Source organism: Eumetopias jubatus, unplaced genomic scaffold (genome assembly GCF_037043125.1).
Source record: "Eumetopias jubatus isolate StellerSeaLion01/CBP00866 unplaced genomic scaffold, mEumJub1_p1.0 scaffold_4, whole genome shotgun sequence".
Taxonomy (NCBI): Eukaryota; Metazoa; Chordata; class Mammalia; order Carnivora; family Otariidae; genus Eumetopias; species Eumetopias jubatus.
In genome coordinates, this window is record NW_028274810.1 from 63,641,824 (window position 1) to 63,657,029 (window position 15,206).

Here is a 15,206-nt window from a genome sequence, read left to right on the forward strand (position 1 = left end):
AGATGATCCCATTCTACTGGCCTGGCCAGCGACTGTAGGACAAGTGGCCTGCCCAAGTCATTTGCTAGCAAGGCCCAGGCAGCACCAGCAACCAGGTTTTCTGAATACCCGAAGCTTGGGTTTTACAGGCAGAGGGGGAGCAGTGTGTCTTAAGACAGGCTGGGTACAGTGGTGGTGGTGGGTGTGTGCGTATGTGTTGTTTAGAGGAGTTGTGTGGATATAGCCAAATGGTAAGTTAGTAAGTGACTGAGTTACCCTTAGAATTTGACTTTGTAGACATGGTGGATATTCTGGAAAAGCAGGATTTCTGCAAGGACTTTATTCATCCAAAAAATATTTACTGAGCCAGCACCTTGTCTGTGCTATGTACACCATTCTTGCCCCTGTCCCTGGGAAGACGGCTGGCCAATTTAATAAGGAATTAACAGTCAGATGTGACAAGTACTGTGATGAAGAACACAAAGGAATGGAGAGGCATCACCTCGGGAGAGAGTGTGGAGGAGCGGTCCAGAGAGGGGGACCGACCTGTGCAGAGGACAGTTGGGCATGCGCATCAGGGAAATACGGGTGAAGGAAAGGCCTTTGTGAGCTGGAATCCTAAATATGGGTATGTGACAGTAGGTGATTCTTTCTCCACGGGACTTCAAGCATCTCACTTGTTGGACCCTGATGCATGTCTCTATAAAGATCTTCTTTTGTGCTTTCAATGCTGTATGGGGAAGGGGTAAGACCACCTCTGTGGGAAATCCTGGCTCTGTCTCAGAAGCTAACTTTGGGTCCGAATTCTCAGTAGATAAAACTCCTCTGTCCCCTAGAAGCCTTTGACCGGTTAGGTCATCTCTGGTCCTTCCAGGCTGGGCTCCTGGCCCCACCCCCTTAGCAGGTTTCTCACTAGGATCCTGAGAGGTACGTATTCTGGGATGCACTGGGCCCGTTATGGGGCAATGCTAGGAAGAGAGCTGTGCTTTGTACACCTGATAGACATAGAACAAATATCTGTAGACCTCTTTGTGGGAGGAGCTCTGAAGAGGGCCCCCTTGCCTTGCCCTTGAGCGCTCCACGGGTTGTCAGCAGGCCCCAAACTGAGCTCTGTGGGTTGGGGCTGAATCGAGGACTGAAGACAACCCACTCTTGCTGGACACCTGACCTGACTCGGCAGCCCCTCTGCATCATTTTTGAAGCAAACTAAATAATCACCCTCTGAGGGCCTCTGAAAGCTTGCTAGGGTGGGCTCTGTTCCACTGAGCAGGGTGGGCGTTTGGTGTGTCTTTGAGGGGCTGATTCCTATAATCACAGAATTTGAGTCAACCAGACAAGCTGGGTTTGGTTCCTTAGGGACACAAGGTTCCAGAGCATTTACCGTTCCTGCTTTAGAGATAGAGTCCCGTATACTGCCCTCCCCACCTCCACACACAGAATCTGTGACCCTGTTATCCTCTTGTTGGGAGTGTTAACATTTCTGGAAAATGACCGTTCTAGTTTCCCTCATCTAAACACCTCCCTTGTGTTTGCCCACAACCCTGGGAATTTGGAGCAGGGCAGGATGAGAGTTACTTCTCTCTGGACTGATCCAGTGCCGCAAACCTTCATCGTGCACTCCTGGGTGCCCGACCGGGTCCTGGGGAGGCTTCCCAGACCTGCTGCATGCATTTAGGCTGGGGCTTGAAGGGCAGGTAGCACAGCAGGGGCCACCATGGGAGGGCTCACTCCCAGCATGAGGAGCATTCCCAGCAGACAGTGGGCACTGTGTTGGCAGCGTGGTCAAGCCTTCGGCGTCCCCACATGGGCCAGCGCCGCTGGGGCGGTGGGAAGAACTGAGTCCTGCAGTCCCGTCTGCTCACCCCCCCGGAGCCTCAGGGCTCCCCCACCTTAACTCTGTCCCTTTATAGAGGAGGTACCAGGGGCTCTGAGAGGAAGGGGACTGCTCTGCTCTTGTTCACCCAGCTAGTTGGGGTTGGGGTTCTTGTCGAGGCGTCAGCTAAAGGGTGTGATGGGGGGAGGGAATGTGGACTTTGAAGTCAGGTGCACCCGGGTTCGATGCCCAGGACTGCTGCTCCCTGGCCTGCTGTGTAACTGCTTGTTTTCGTCGCCAGCACAGGGACGGTAATGCCACCTACCTCCTAGGACGGTTGCGAGGGTCAGAGAGAAGTCCTGAAGGGCCAGGCGTCAGGAGACAGCTGTTGCTGTCCTGGCACTCCTGTGGGCAGTGCAGGGACAGAGAGAGTGTGGCCGGAGCCTCTTACCTCCAGAGGAGTAGAGCCCTGGCTGGGGGCCTCTCCCTGGCCTCCCCAGTGCCCTGGAGGGCTGACACGCAGGCCATCCGTTGCAACACAGCACCCACTGGGTGGGGGCCAGCGGAGGCTTCTCTCCCCGCCTCTTACTCAGTTGCTGGTGATTGTGCCTGGCAGGTGCCTGGGACCCAGCTGCCAGGGGCCTCTGGACAAGGTTCTCTGCCTTCTACATCTTTGGCAGCACCGGCGCTTGAGCAGGAGGCAGTCTGGCACCCGGATTTCAGGCAGGAGAGCCAGCTTTGCTGTCCCCCCATCTGACAGCTGGGCATGGAGGGCTGCCCGAGTGGACAGTGGCACACTCAGTGCCCAGCTTCTCGTGGTGTTGTTTGGTCCAGTTTCCTTTGCGTTGTGACCTACATCATTCTCTATTTGCTAAATGCTCTGAGCAGGCAGCAGTAATAAATCAATTAATGACTCCGATGAATCGTTTAATGGCTGACAAAATAACACTAAAGCCAACAGCTTGCATCTCTCCAGCAGTACCAAAGGATGCTGGTTGACTGGGGTGGGGGACGAAACAGAGACTGTTAGCTAAATTAGCGCAATTAGTGCATGCTTTAAAGGCGTAGGTGGCATCTGCTCAGCTCTGAGCCTGTGCACTGGCCGTGCAGACCGCAGTGGTGGGCTACTCACTGGCTTCCCGCCAGGCCCCCGCCTTGACGCGCCCTCCCTGGCCCAGTGTCCGCTTCTCTGGCCTTGATAGCGGGGTACCCCAGCGAACTTTATAGACTGCACATTCGTCCTGTCACAGCAGAGGATGAGCCGAGGGCAAGTGACTCTGTCCCCGCTAAATTTGGTGCCAGCCCAGCAAAGTGTGGGCTCCCATTTTTGCAAGATGTTCTGAGGGTCATGCCTTTAATGATTTCTTTTAAACTTAAAAGTTTCTAGAAGCAGGCGATTTTTTTTTTTTTTTTTTTTTTTTTTTTGTTCTCTGTACACCTCAGTCCTGGCAGGATTAAGTTGTCATTGGAACTGAGCGTGTGTGTGGGTCCACGCCAGGGAATTTTCCGCTTTGCAGAGGCAACTGCCAGTGTTCTTGTTAAGGAGCTGTCACTGGCCTACTATGACATGTTTGCGGTTGTAAGTAGCTCCTTTAAGACTGTGTGTGTGTGTGTGTGTGTGTGTGTGTGTGTGTTGCTAAGTAGCTCCTTTAAGACTGTGTGTGTGTGTGTGTGTGTGTGTGTGTGTGTGTGTGTGTGTGTTGCTAATGGTGTAAACCCAGGCCACGAAGCTCATCTCTCTTTAAGAAGAGAATCAGTGTTGTACAAATAGCATGCTGCTGATCCACTCTGTACTGTTCATTTGTGGGGGCACCTCTCGCCCTTAATCTCCCCTGTCTTGCGGGTACATGCCTGGAACCTACGCCCTGCTCTGTGTGGCCCAACCAGGGAGGTGTTTGCACGTGGGGGAGGGTGCCCTGGCTGGCAGCCATGGTAGAGCCAGGTATTAATTATGTGGGGTTCCACCTCTTACACAAACGGTACCCTTTGATCCAATTCCCGGAAGAAGCTAGGTGCTCCCTGGAATGGATGGGCAAGGCCTGGTGGGATGGTGGCCGTGGCCTTCTCAGCACCGGGAAGGAAGCCAGTTCTCCTTTTGGAAATGTCCTGACTGGAGTGCCTTTGTTTCGTTTTCTAAAAAAATGAAATCCTATTTCTCTAACATGGGGTAGAAAGAGGCCACTGCTCAGAAGAGTGGCTTCTGTTGAGCAGAAGTTGTCCTCCGACAGCTGTGACCCCCTTTCTTTCCCTGGCCTGCTCTGTGTTCACAGAATCATGAAACTCAGTGTGTCTATTGTCTGCCTTGGTGCTATGTTGCTGGCGCAGGGGCTTCTGCTTGCCGATCACCTGTCTCGGCCTCAACCCATTGCCTGAGAGTCCTATTTAAGTTCCCCACACCCTGCAAGACAGAGGGCTCCCCCTTTACAGATGACCGTGAAGGGCTCCTGGAGAGGGAAGGGCTGGGCCTCGGAGCCCTGACCTCTCTGTTGCCGGGTGACCATCTTTAAGCATCAGCTTCGGAACTGAGACCCGAGAAGCCGGGATGTGGTCGAGAGTTGGGCTCTGGTTTTAGCATGTCTGGGCTTGACCTCCAGTTCTGCCCTGTCCGAGCTGTGGGACCCTGGACAAATCCCTTGAGGCCTCAGCTGGAGCCCCGACCCGGTTGTTGGGAAGACTGGGGGAGAAACTGGGCCAGCTCAGCCAGCCGCGGCAGTGGGTGGCTGACTCCCCTCCTGCAGAAGAGCCTGCCCTCCCACCCCTTACCCCGTGGAGGAGGGAAATGAGTCCGGCCCAGCCCCAGCATCCGTGCCCCCGAAACCAGGCTGGGATGGGGCTCTGACGAGGCGGAGGCTTGGTGGGATCTGCGCTCTGAAGGAGCGGCTGTCAGAGGCCTAGCTCCCGGGGAGGGTTGAGATGACAGCAGTAATCTCTCACCTCCTATCACCGCCCGCATCTTCAAGTCCTGCCGTCCTTTAAGGCCCTGGCTCGAGTGCCACCTCTTCCATAAAGCCTCCCTGATCCCACTAATCCCCGCCTCGTTGCGCCCGACCAGAGCACCTTCCCACACCCCTCAGTTCGCCGTCACAGCGGCTCATTGCATCCTCCAGACCTTGAGGGCAGAGCCCTGTGCTGTCATCTGCCGCCCTGGCAGGCACGGCGCATCCCCGGGAGCAAGTGTGCGCTGAGTGCGTCCGACGTGTGCAAAGCACTCATAACCTTTTTAAGCTCCCACCTACGTTGTTTCTCCTTCTCTTCCCAGGGTAATTTGCCAGTTAGATCCAGCAGACTCTTCAGTGGGTTCGTGCAGTCCTGCGCACGCACACGCACACACACACACACACACCCTCACCACACCCCTTGCCGAAGGCCAACACACACACTCTCTCTCCCTCTCTCTTTCTCTCTCTCTCTCTCTCACCCTCACCACACCCCTTGCTGAAGGCCAACACACACACACACACACACACCCTCACCACACCCCTTGCTGAAGGCCAACTCCGTCAGCTATTTGCTGGAAGGAGCCGGGTTAGGTCAGTCTATTTAGGGGGAAGAGCAAAACTAGATGATCCCAAATGCAGAGAATGCATTGTGTTCGCTTCATGTTTGTAATGATCTGTTTCTTTTCATAAGTGTCAGAAAGCATACAGAACTCTCCTGCAGGGTCGGTGGGGAGACTGTCTTTGGGTTTCTGGACCCAAGACTGGGGGAAGGGGTGGAGGGATAGGGAGACTAAAGTTAGAGCCACTCATGATCATGTGCTTCTCTGTGCCTCAGTTTCCTTACTGGCAAACAGAAACGACTTCGTTGCGGGGATGTTGAAGAGTCAGTCACACCCTCCCCTCTCCTGATCTCTGGGCTCAGGATGAAAGGCACTTGCTTCTTTCCGCATCCTTCTCCACATCCCGGCATTGACCCCTTCACCCAGGAGACTTGGGAAGAAGCTCCGGTGTCAGGATAGCTCTCCCTTGGGCCTGATGGTCTGGCTGTGGCAGATCAGGGCCTTTTCTGCCTACACGTGGCCTCTTTTCCGGTTGCTCAGCTGAGAGCTCAGTGAGATGCCCACTGTTTCATGAAACTGCAGGACCTCAGCCACCTCGTTTGGAGCTGAGCAGAGGCCAGGGGCAGGAAGGCTCGCCCAGGTCACATGGTGGTTAGCAGCCAAAGGGGGAGCCCTCACTTGAGGGCTCTTCTATCCTAATAATCCCCATGCAACACCAGGCTGTGGTAGGTAACAGCGGGGAAACTGAGGCTGAGACAGTCAGCATGGCTCTGAGTTGGAGAGCAGACAGAGTTCAAGCCCACGTCTTCAGACCTGTAGTACACCCTTGCTGTGTCCCAGCTGTGAGCCACCCCAAGTGCACCACTCCCTGAGGCAGCTCACTCTGATGCTCTGATCTGGAAAAGCTTTTTGTAGCTGGGTGCATCTACCGCTGGACCCAGAGCCATCCCTCGGCACCAAGAGAGCAGGTCCACTCCTCCTTCCACGTGACAGCCCCCTGGCTATTTGGAGGCAGGGATCCTGTGTCATTCACTCCCGTGTGTCATCTGAACCTATTTTTAATGCCAGCTGGTTCTGTCTCTTCACGTAGCAACAGCTCTGTGTTTTCTCCAAGCTGCGGAATTCGAGCCCCTGTTCTCCGGAACCGGTTCTCTTCTGTGGTCTGTGCACGAACCAGGAGGTCTCTTCCTATACCTTTCCCGTTCTTGCCCCCACTTCTCTCTGTCTTGGCCTTTCTGTCCGGGTGACGACATTCTCCCCACGCCCTCGTCAACATCTTCGGCTCATCTGTTGTGCTAAGGTGAACATTCCCTCTAGGAAGCTTGGCCCAGAGGGACCCAGGTCACTCCACTATCTTGCACAGATTGCCGAAGCCTCTGTGTTGATGATACCCGTGCAAGCATCCCTCCTTCCCCTGGACACAAGCGTCCCACAAAGACCTTTGTTTCTCACTTACCCTTGACACACGGAGGTGGCTGCCTTCACTCCTCTAAGTGACCTCTCTTTCCTAGCTGCGTGCACCCAGCCATATGCCACACACCCTGTGGCGTCCTGTGTGCTTGGCCACATGGCCTGTGTTGAGTTTCAGTTGAGAAAGGCTGTACTTGGTGGCTTTGCGTGTTGGCTCTATGCTGCTGCATGCCGAGGCCTGAGTATTGGGGTGGGGCGAGGAGGGAGGGGAATTGCAGAACAGAGTTCCATTTTGCAGCCTTGTAAATCAGGAGGGGTTGGCCAAGCTGGCCGGAGCCCTGCGGTTCACTCTGCGCATTTGGTTTTATTCCGTTTTCTAGGGGCTTCGTGTGCAAAGGACCAGTTTTATTTCTATTTTTATTTATTTTAAAGATTATTTATTTATTTATGAGAGAGAGAACATGCATGAGCGGGAAGGGCAGAGGAAGAGGGAGAGAGAAATCCAAGCAGACTCTGTACTGAGTGTGGAGCCTGACACGGGACTTGATGTCAGAACCCCGAGATGACTTGAGCCGAAACCAAGAGTCAGACGATTAACCGACAGCCACCCAGGTGCCCTGAGGATCATTTTAAAAGAGTGAAAATGGGGGGCGCCTGGGTGGCTCAGTCGGTTAAGTGTCTGCCTGTAGCTCAGGTCATGATCCTGGGGTCCCGGGATCGAGTCCTGCTTCGGGCTCCCTGCTTAGCAGGGAGTCTGCTTCTGCCTCAGCCTCTCACTCTGCTCTCTCTCACTTCTGCCTCTGCTCTCTCTCTCTCTCTCTCAAATAAATAAAATTTTTAAAAAAGAGCATGAAAAATGGGTGCCGCGGAGGGCATGCTAGTTTGTGAGTGAGGGTAACTGGGGTTCTCAGGGTGGGGGCTGGAAGAGAATACCTCGCAGGGAGCATCCCCCAGACCCACACTTCTGGAAGGAAGCGTGAGCACTTGTCACCTACTACAACATACTGGGAGATACGAGATGGGAGGCTCCTGGGAGCTTGTCTCCTGGTTCCTCTGGACTGACCCTGCTGTTCCTGGAGCCACAGGGGACTTCTTGCTATGGAGCGAGGAAAGGGCCCAGCACCACGTCTGGGACTTGCCACATGGGTTTGTACTCTACAGCTGTTGGGTAGGTTAGTCGAGGGCGCATTGGGATGCTCAGCACTGGCAAGGGGGTGGGGGTCACTACTGAAAAGCAGATCTGCTAGTGCGGGACGCCTGTCTTTGGAGGGCACGTGTGAGACCAGCCGGTTTGGGTCTGGAGCATGTGGGCAGGCTGAGGCGTTGCAGTGAGCCCTGGGCCTGGCTGGCTGTGTAACCACCATGGGATCGTAAAGAAGCCCTACTCTTTAGGGAGAGGGTTGTGGGATCGGTCCTCCTTGGAAGGCTTCCAGGCCACAAACAAAAATACAGTACTTGGCTGGGGACCTTGAAGAGCTTCAAGCAGTTGTCTGAAGGCACCTTGAGCTTTGCACATTGACTGTGACCCCCGAGTCTTAGAGGAGGCAGCTGGCTGCAGTGGGCCACGCCACCCGGTGCAAGGCCTGTTTTCTATTTAGAAAAGAATTTTAAGTTAGTTTTTTAAAAAATGCATGAGTTACCAAACTGCATGCCTGATTTGATTCTGCTTTTTTTAGTCCATGTGTGTATGCATATATAGATAAATGTGGGTGAGGAGGGCCCGAGTGGGGCGAGCTCAGATGTCTCTGATAACAAAGAGGTTTCTGGGTGGTTTTTAATCTTTGATCTCTTAAGTGTTCTGTAGTGAACAGAGAAGAGTTAAAATTCAGAGTCCTCTGGAAAGAGGACTGTCCTCCTGTTCATGCATGAGCTGCTCTTTCCAGTCCCTGCCCCCCCCGAGTGTGTGGACCCGGCTGGGAAGAGCAGCTTAGAAGAGGGGCCCCAGAGATTGTCCTATCTAACCCTACCATTGGACGTGTGGGGAAACTGAGGCTCCCAGCAAGGACCCACAGGGAGGTCTCTGGCTTCAGAATCCAGTGCTCTTTACTGCCCTGCTCCAGTGGGAGGGTTCCACCCCCTGCACCCACCACAGCCCCGACAACTGTAGGCCTCGGGGAACGTCAGGGGCTTTTCAGTTTGGGTTTTGTGTTTTTAGAGAAAACTCACATGAGACGCTTTGCTGAGTGCCTTAATGGAGCTCTAACTCAAAGCTGGAAACCGCAGGGAGAGGCCGATTCCTAGCAATCCGGAAAGGCCTGGCTCCAGAAGGCCAGGTTTGAGCAGGTCTTTGAATAATAAAAGTTGTAATCATTTATTGAACACCTGCTGTATGCCTCGCATCTCAGAGATGGGTAAAAGAGCCCCTGCTGGCAGGTGTGGGGGTGGGCGGAGGGGGTGTGGTGGATTGGGTTTTGTGAACCACAGTTAGCACTTAACCCTTTTGTTGCCCTGTAACACCGTTGCTGCTTTTCATTTGCTTCGTCATACTTTTCTGTCCTTTTCAAAGTTTTCCCTTATGAGCACATATTTCCTTCATAATCAAAGAATAGCAGTAACCGTCATAATTCAGGTTAATTATTTTGCTTATTTTTGCTGCTGGATGAGGCTTTGAATGATAAAAGTTGTCTCCTCGGCTTCCTGCCACCTTAATCACTGCCAACATGGCTTTCTTTTCACTGGAGGCTAGCAGAAGTCTGTCCTCCACCCAGATGTCAGAGAATTGCACCATCCATGTTCTGGAACCACGGTTACTGCAGCCCTGACACTCAAAGGGCCATGGACCACCCCCACCCACCCACGGTTCTTAGGACCATGGACTCACTTCTGATTTTGTAGGGAAATGAGATCTTGGAGGAAGGGAGCCTTGTAAGTCATGCTCTTGGGTTCAAATTTCCATTTAAAAGTTTTTGTTTATTTGTTTTAAATTCTAAGATATCCTTATGTGATACCCTTAAAATATAAAGAGCTCTTATATATCACCAAGGGAAGAGTCAAATGTACAAATAGCAAGGGACATGAACATCTTCCCATAAAAGTAGATCTACAAGTGGCCAGCACAGACCCATTTCAAAAGGTAGTGATCCAAAAAATAGGTCCGAATACCAGAGAGGTACCATTTTTGTAACTACCAAGGAAGCAAGCACCGATGTAATGCCTGCTAATTAAATTGGTTAAATGATGTTACCTCTATATAATATTAGACTCATTAAAAACTCATGTTTTCTTTGGCCATGCAATGAGAAGGGAAAGTGCTCTTGACATTCTTTAACAAAACACGGTGGCTAATTTTCTTTTTCCTTTGCTGTGTTGTGTACTAATTGATAAATGCTAATTTAAAGAATCAAGTTGGTGAGACTGTCCAGATCTTTCTGTAAAAACAGAGCATGGTTCTGGGTTGAAGGCTGGAGAGGAGTAGATTCGGAGGACAAACGGGGAGAGGGCTGTGTTGTGCCCGTTCCCGCCTGCGTCTGTCAGGCAGGGCTGCTTGTGTCTACCTCAGAGGCTGCCTGGGGGCTCAGGGATAGATGGGGCAGGGGGGTGGCAGGGAGGACCCAACCTGTTTCTAGCATCAGGCCCAATGGCTCCTGCCAGGCACACCACCCAGGGCCTCCCCAGTCAGGAGCTCCATCTTCCGGTCCTTGTCCTACAGACAAGTTGGTGCCACATTTGTTGAATAAAACATTTAGTTTTAGCAATACCGGGTTTTGGTTTTCCCCATGTCGCCCACTCCCACTCCCGCCTACCTGCTCATTATTGTTGTGCCCACCCCCCGCTCAACTGCGACTTGCACGGAGGTGTGAGTAATTGGGGAAAGACCATGTCCTGGGAGGTCACCTCTGTTTGAGAAAGATGGCATTTCTCCTCCAGATTTGTACATATACGTATATGTACCTATACTGTACATATATGCATCGATGTGTGTCTATTTGTGTGTGTTATATGTATATGAACTTTTTTCTTTTGGTAGGGGGGTGACTTTTATAAATGATCTGATGTTTGGAGGGATAGGTAGGTGAAAATGAGCCAGAAAACTTCCATTGAAGAATTGGAGGAGAAAGGAAGATCCACGGTTGAAACTCCGATCATGGCAATGGAATGATAGAGATGTCGGACAGAATTTAAAAGCGCAGAAACAGACCCGAGCCTTTGTAAGGATTTTGCCTCCGGGTTTCAAATGAGTGGGGCAAAGTCGTACTGAGGCCACTGCCTTCGGAGTAAAATCTATATTCTGTACCAAAATAAGTTCCTGAAAGATTAAAGAGTTAAATGTAAGACTGATCTCTGACGGAACTTGAAGACGTGGGAGCCTGTTTACCTCACTCTGATTTTTCTTTCAAACTTTCCTGCCCCTGCTTCTGAGGAATGATTGTTGGCTGTAAATCCTGAAAAGTTGCATTTCCACAGAACCACCAACCACAGACAAACAGTGCAGCTAACGGATAGCCTGGCATACTCCCCCAAGGCGGCCCTTACCCAGATGATGCTGGGGTGAGGGGAGGGGGCTAGCAGAGGCAGGCTGGCCCCTCCTCCTCCTGAGTGGGGCTCTCACCCAGGAAGGTGGGAAGACCTCATTCATGATGTTTGGGGATGCTTGTAACACATGACAGGATGGTTGGCGGAATCTCTTTAATTACAGAGAGGGTTGCCTGTCCGTAGGCAGAAGCATTTTGAGATGCTGGGCTTGTGTGGCCAGCCCATCCCCACCCCAGTCTCTTTAGCTGGGTCTGTTAAGACACCCAGTGCCTGCGCATGTTGAGCCCTCCTTGCTCCCAGATTACCAAGCTTTCCCGGTTCACAAACACAGCCCATCCTGTCCCATAATCCTCCACAGCCCTGATGAGCAGGCAGGACAACAGCGATCCCCACTTTGTACAGGAAACTGGGGCGGGAAGGCCAAGTGGCTTGCCCATGGCCCTCTGTTGCTAGTACAGGTAACAGCACTGGAGTCCAGATGCGTGGGTCCCCAGGGGTTCATCTTGCTACGGGTCGTGTGTCCATGGGATTCACACATTACCTCATTTCCTTCTATCAAAGTTGGAAGTTAGAGGAGTTCTGGTTCCTATTTCCTGGCTGAGGAAAGGGAAGAAGTGAATTCTGCTGCATTTGTAAGAGAAAAAGAGGTGTTCTGTTTCCTGACCCCAGGGGGCTCACTCTTGTCCCGGAGAACCGGTCAGACCCCTGGGAGGCGATTGGTGATTGAGTCTCAAATTCTCAGTAGGGGATGTGTGTGAGGTTGGTGACATTGAGGCGGGAGTGGGGGTTCCTGCAGGAGGAGTGCCTAGGGGGGAGGAGGGGTGTGTGTGCAGGGCACCAGCCTGGGAGGGAGGCACATAACTTGCCCCATCAGCCTCACCCTGCCTGTGTGCGTGCGGGCCCAGGCTCAGACATGCTGACCACATGGCAGGTGGGACACAGATTGTCTGGAAGGAGGCCAGGCTGGGGAGAACGACGTCTGTTCACCCCTCAGGAGGCATTTGCTGAGGCAGATGTACCAGGTAAATGCCGGAATAGGAGCATTTAAGAAGAAAAGTGCCTCCCATCCCCCCACTGTGCAGCCCACCTCATCTCCTGTGGCACCCAGGACCCTGATGGGGCCCAACAGGCCCCTGCCCTCCTTCGACCTCTCCAGGGACATTTCCCAACAGGGCTGTCTGTTCGTTCATTAAGTTGTGGATAGTGCTTGATCTGCTCTCCATGCAGCATGCAGCCTCTTGGAGAGGGCACAAACATTTATAAAGCACCTCGGCTGCCCTGCAGGGGCTTCATAAAGCAGCTGAGAGGCTAAGGCAGAACATTCATACATTAGCAACAGCCACTGTGTGCTGTGCTCTGCAATGCATGCGTGAAGCGGCGGATGTTGTTCTCCCATTTTAGAGATGAGAAAACAGAGGCTTGGAGAGTTCCTCACTTGCCCAGTGAGAGACACACCTGGGAAGGTGGTGTTTGAGGAGGGTCTGTGGAGGATGCGAGCGGGCAGGGAGAACGGGGGGCCAGGGGTCGGAAGCTCCGGGTCTCTCAGGGTGGGTGCAGCCTCTCACTCTCCACTTCCTTGTCTCCACAGAGTGCGGCAGCCGCCCCGAGCCCCGTGCTTGGCAACATTCCCCCCAACGATGGGATGCCGGGAGGCCCCATCCCGCCGGGTTTCTTTCAGGTACGTGCTGGGCCCCCTCGGTCCCCTGCTCCTTTCACTCCAGGCCAGGCCCAGGCAGGCGGGAGGGAGGGAGAGAAAAGTAAGTAGTAGCTCAGTTTGCCATGGTCTAAATACAGTTGCTTTATGCTGGTTCCAACCCCTCCTATCCCTTTCTCCACCCCTTCCAAAACCTGAGGAGGGGAGAAAAGAGATGGAGGGCAGCCCCCACTTGCCCCTGCACGTGCTGTGTTACTTGTGCCCAAGCTGGTTTTCTTCATAGCAGCTTTGAAGGCACCACACAGCCTGCCCCTGGTCGGGGAGGCCGTGGGACTGCCTCCAAGGCCGTGGGGAGCTGTCTTATAACAAAAGGCTTTTTTTTTTTTTTTTTTAACACAAGTAAACTGTTCTTTGTTTCTGTTTTGTTGCTGCTGTCATCGTCATTGTTTACTTTGCCTGTCCAAACTACAAACCTTAGGCGTAATCTAAAAAAAACCAAAAAACCCACCATCCTGGCAGGTCTCGGAATCCTTCCCCTCTGGTTAACCACTTGATTTTTTCCGAGTGTGATCACAGTCGGCATCCCGCGAGAATCTGCGCCCTCACTCCGCCCGCCAAAGGCAGGGGCAGGTCCCACGTGGGGTGAGAGCCCGGTCTTCTCCAAAAGACACCTTGTCGGCCTCTGGGGGCTTTGTCTTCTGTCAGGGTTGGGTGTGGCTGCGGGCCCCTCTGTGCCGCCTCCTCCTATCTCTGCAGTCCCCTGGGTTGGGAGGGGGGGGAACGGGGGGCAGGAAGGACTCATTCGATTTTTAACCAGGCTGAGACTGGGGAATGCCATCTCAGGGAGGTATCAGCGTGCAGGGCTGGAAGGAGCTTCTTTGAGTATAACATTTCATTCCTTCAAACCTGTCTGCGGCGGGATTTGAGAACCTGCCTGTGTTTCCCACCCCGTTGAAATGCTAGCACTTTGTATAGAAAAGGCGGCCAAGATCTCTCTGTGAAGCCCAAGAATTCAAAACTGGGAGCACTGAGACAAAGTTCAAGGAGACTTCTGCTTGGTGTAAGCCAGAATTTCACGCCTTGCGTGTCCAGCAGTGAGACGCAGACTGCAGGAGGCGGGGGCTCCCTGTTACTAAGACATCTAAGCAAAAGGGGGACAAACCCCTCTTAAGAGATGTTAAGGGGATTTTCTCCCTGAGTGGGAGATGACCTAGTTGACACTTCTACCTTGTAAGATTTCACATTTCGGTTGATCTTGACTCCCAGGAGAGAAGGGTTTGGACGTGCTGCTTACTAACCAAGGAGGGAATCAGTGAAATTTGGGTGTTCCCCAAAACCAGAAAGAGCAGGTTGCCCACCACTACGATGGCAGTGGGGGTGAGTGAGAGGGGTGTAGGGATGGCGGTTGAGGGCTTTGGATGGCCACACATATATCTGTATACATTCCTAGCATGACACCCAAACTGGAGCCTTGCCGTGGGGCGGAAATGGGGTGTGTCGGCTCTTGATTAGACCAGACCAGGCATTGCTCGGGGCTTGGCCTGAGGTAAGGCATTGGGAAGAGGGGTCAGACTTGGAAGAGAAGGAGACATTCAGATCTTTGGAAACCCAAAGAAAGAAAGGAGCCAGGCGGGCTTCTGCTCTTTCCCCACAGGGGAAGCCCAGGGACTGCTGTCTGAGACGGTCATCCATGCCAAGGGGCAGCCATCTTCCTGGCCACCGTAGACGGGTGTTCTGTACCTAGTTGCTTGTCTTTCCCACAGGTGTTCTACCTGCCTGGGCCTTCCTTCCCAGGCTTACACATCTTCCTACACGATGCCATGGGCACCCTGGATACTGTGCAGTTGTGGCTTTCCTGCCTGGTGGACAAAGCCCTGGATACCAGGCTCCGCCTGTGAGCATGCCTGTTGAGGCTACTTGCTGGCATCTGAGTGCCCAGTGCAGGCCGCTGTGGTGGGAAGAGGTAGAATATAGCCAGCTGTATTTTTTAAATACGTCGTTCGTTAACTTCTATTTTGGCCTGAGTCTGGGCAAGGCAAGGTCTCCCTGATATGTGGGCAGTTCTTAACTTCCTGCTTTGGTATAATTGTCCATGGTTAAGGCCTAATTCCAGACATACTTCTCGGGCCCTCCCCTGTGACGTTCAGGGGTGTGTGGTCAGAAAGCCCAGACTGATTCTTGTCCTTATTTGGCCACTTCCAGCCACCATCAAACAGAGGTAACTTTTGGACCCTCTTGAGTGGAGGTCTTTTCTGAACCCCAGTCAGGATGGACCACCAAGAGTTGGGGCGGGGGGTAGACATGGAGCAGGGACCCGTGTGCCCCGGACTCTCTGCTTCCTGCTTCCTGGGTGACTTTGGCTGACTTTGTCCCCCCCA

At 53.0% G+C, this 15,206-nt stretch overlaps 1 protein-coding gene across 3 annotated transcripts in view; it reads left to right on the forward strand.

The window, feature by feature from the left end:
• The window catches only part of SSBP3 (single stranded DNA binding protein 3), a 161,048-nt gene that overhangs the window by 100,520 nt on the left and 45,322 nt on the right, over nt 1-15,206 (forward strand). For all 3 annotated transcript variants that reach the window (XM_088022407.1, XM_088022408.1, XM_088022409.1), the window contains exon 5: nt 12,763-12,852. In XM_088022407.1, the coding sequence (XP_087878533.1) occupies nt 12,763-12,852 (90 nt within the window). The remainder of the gene's footprint in view (nt 1-12,762; nt 12,853-15,206) is intronic.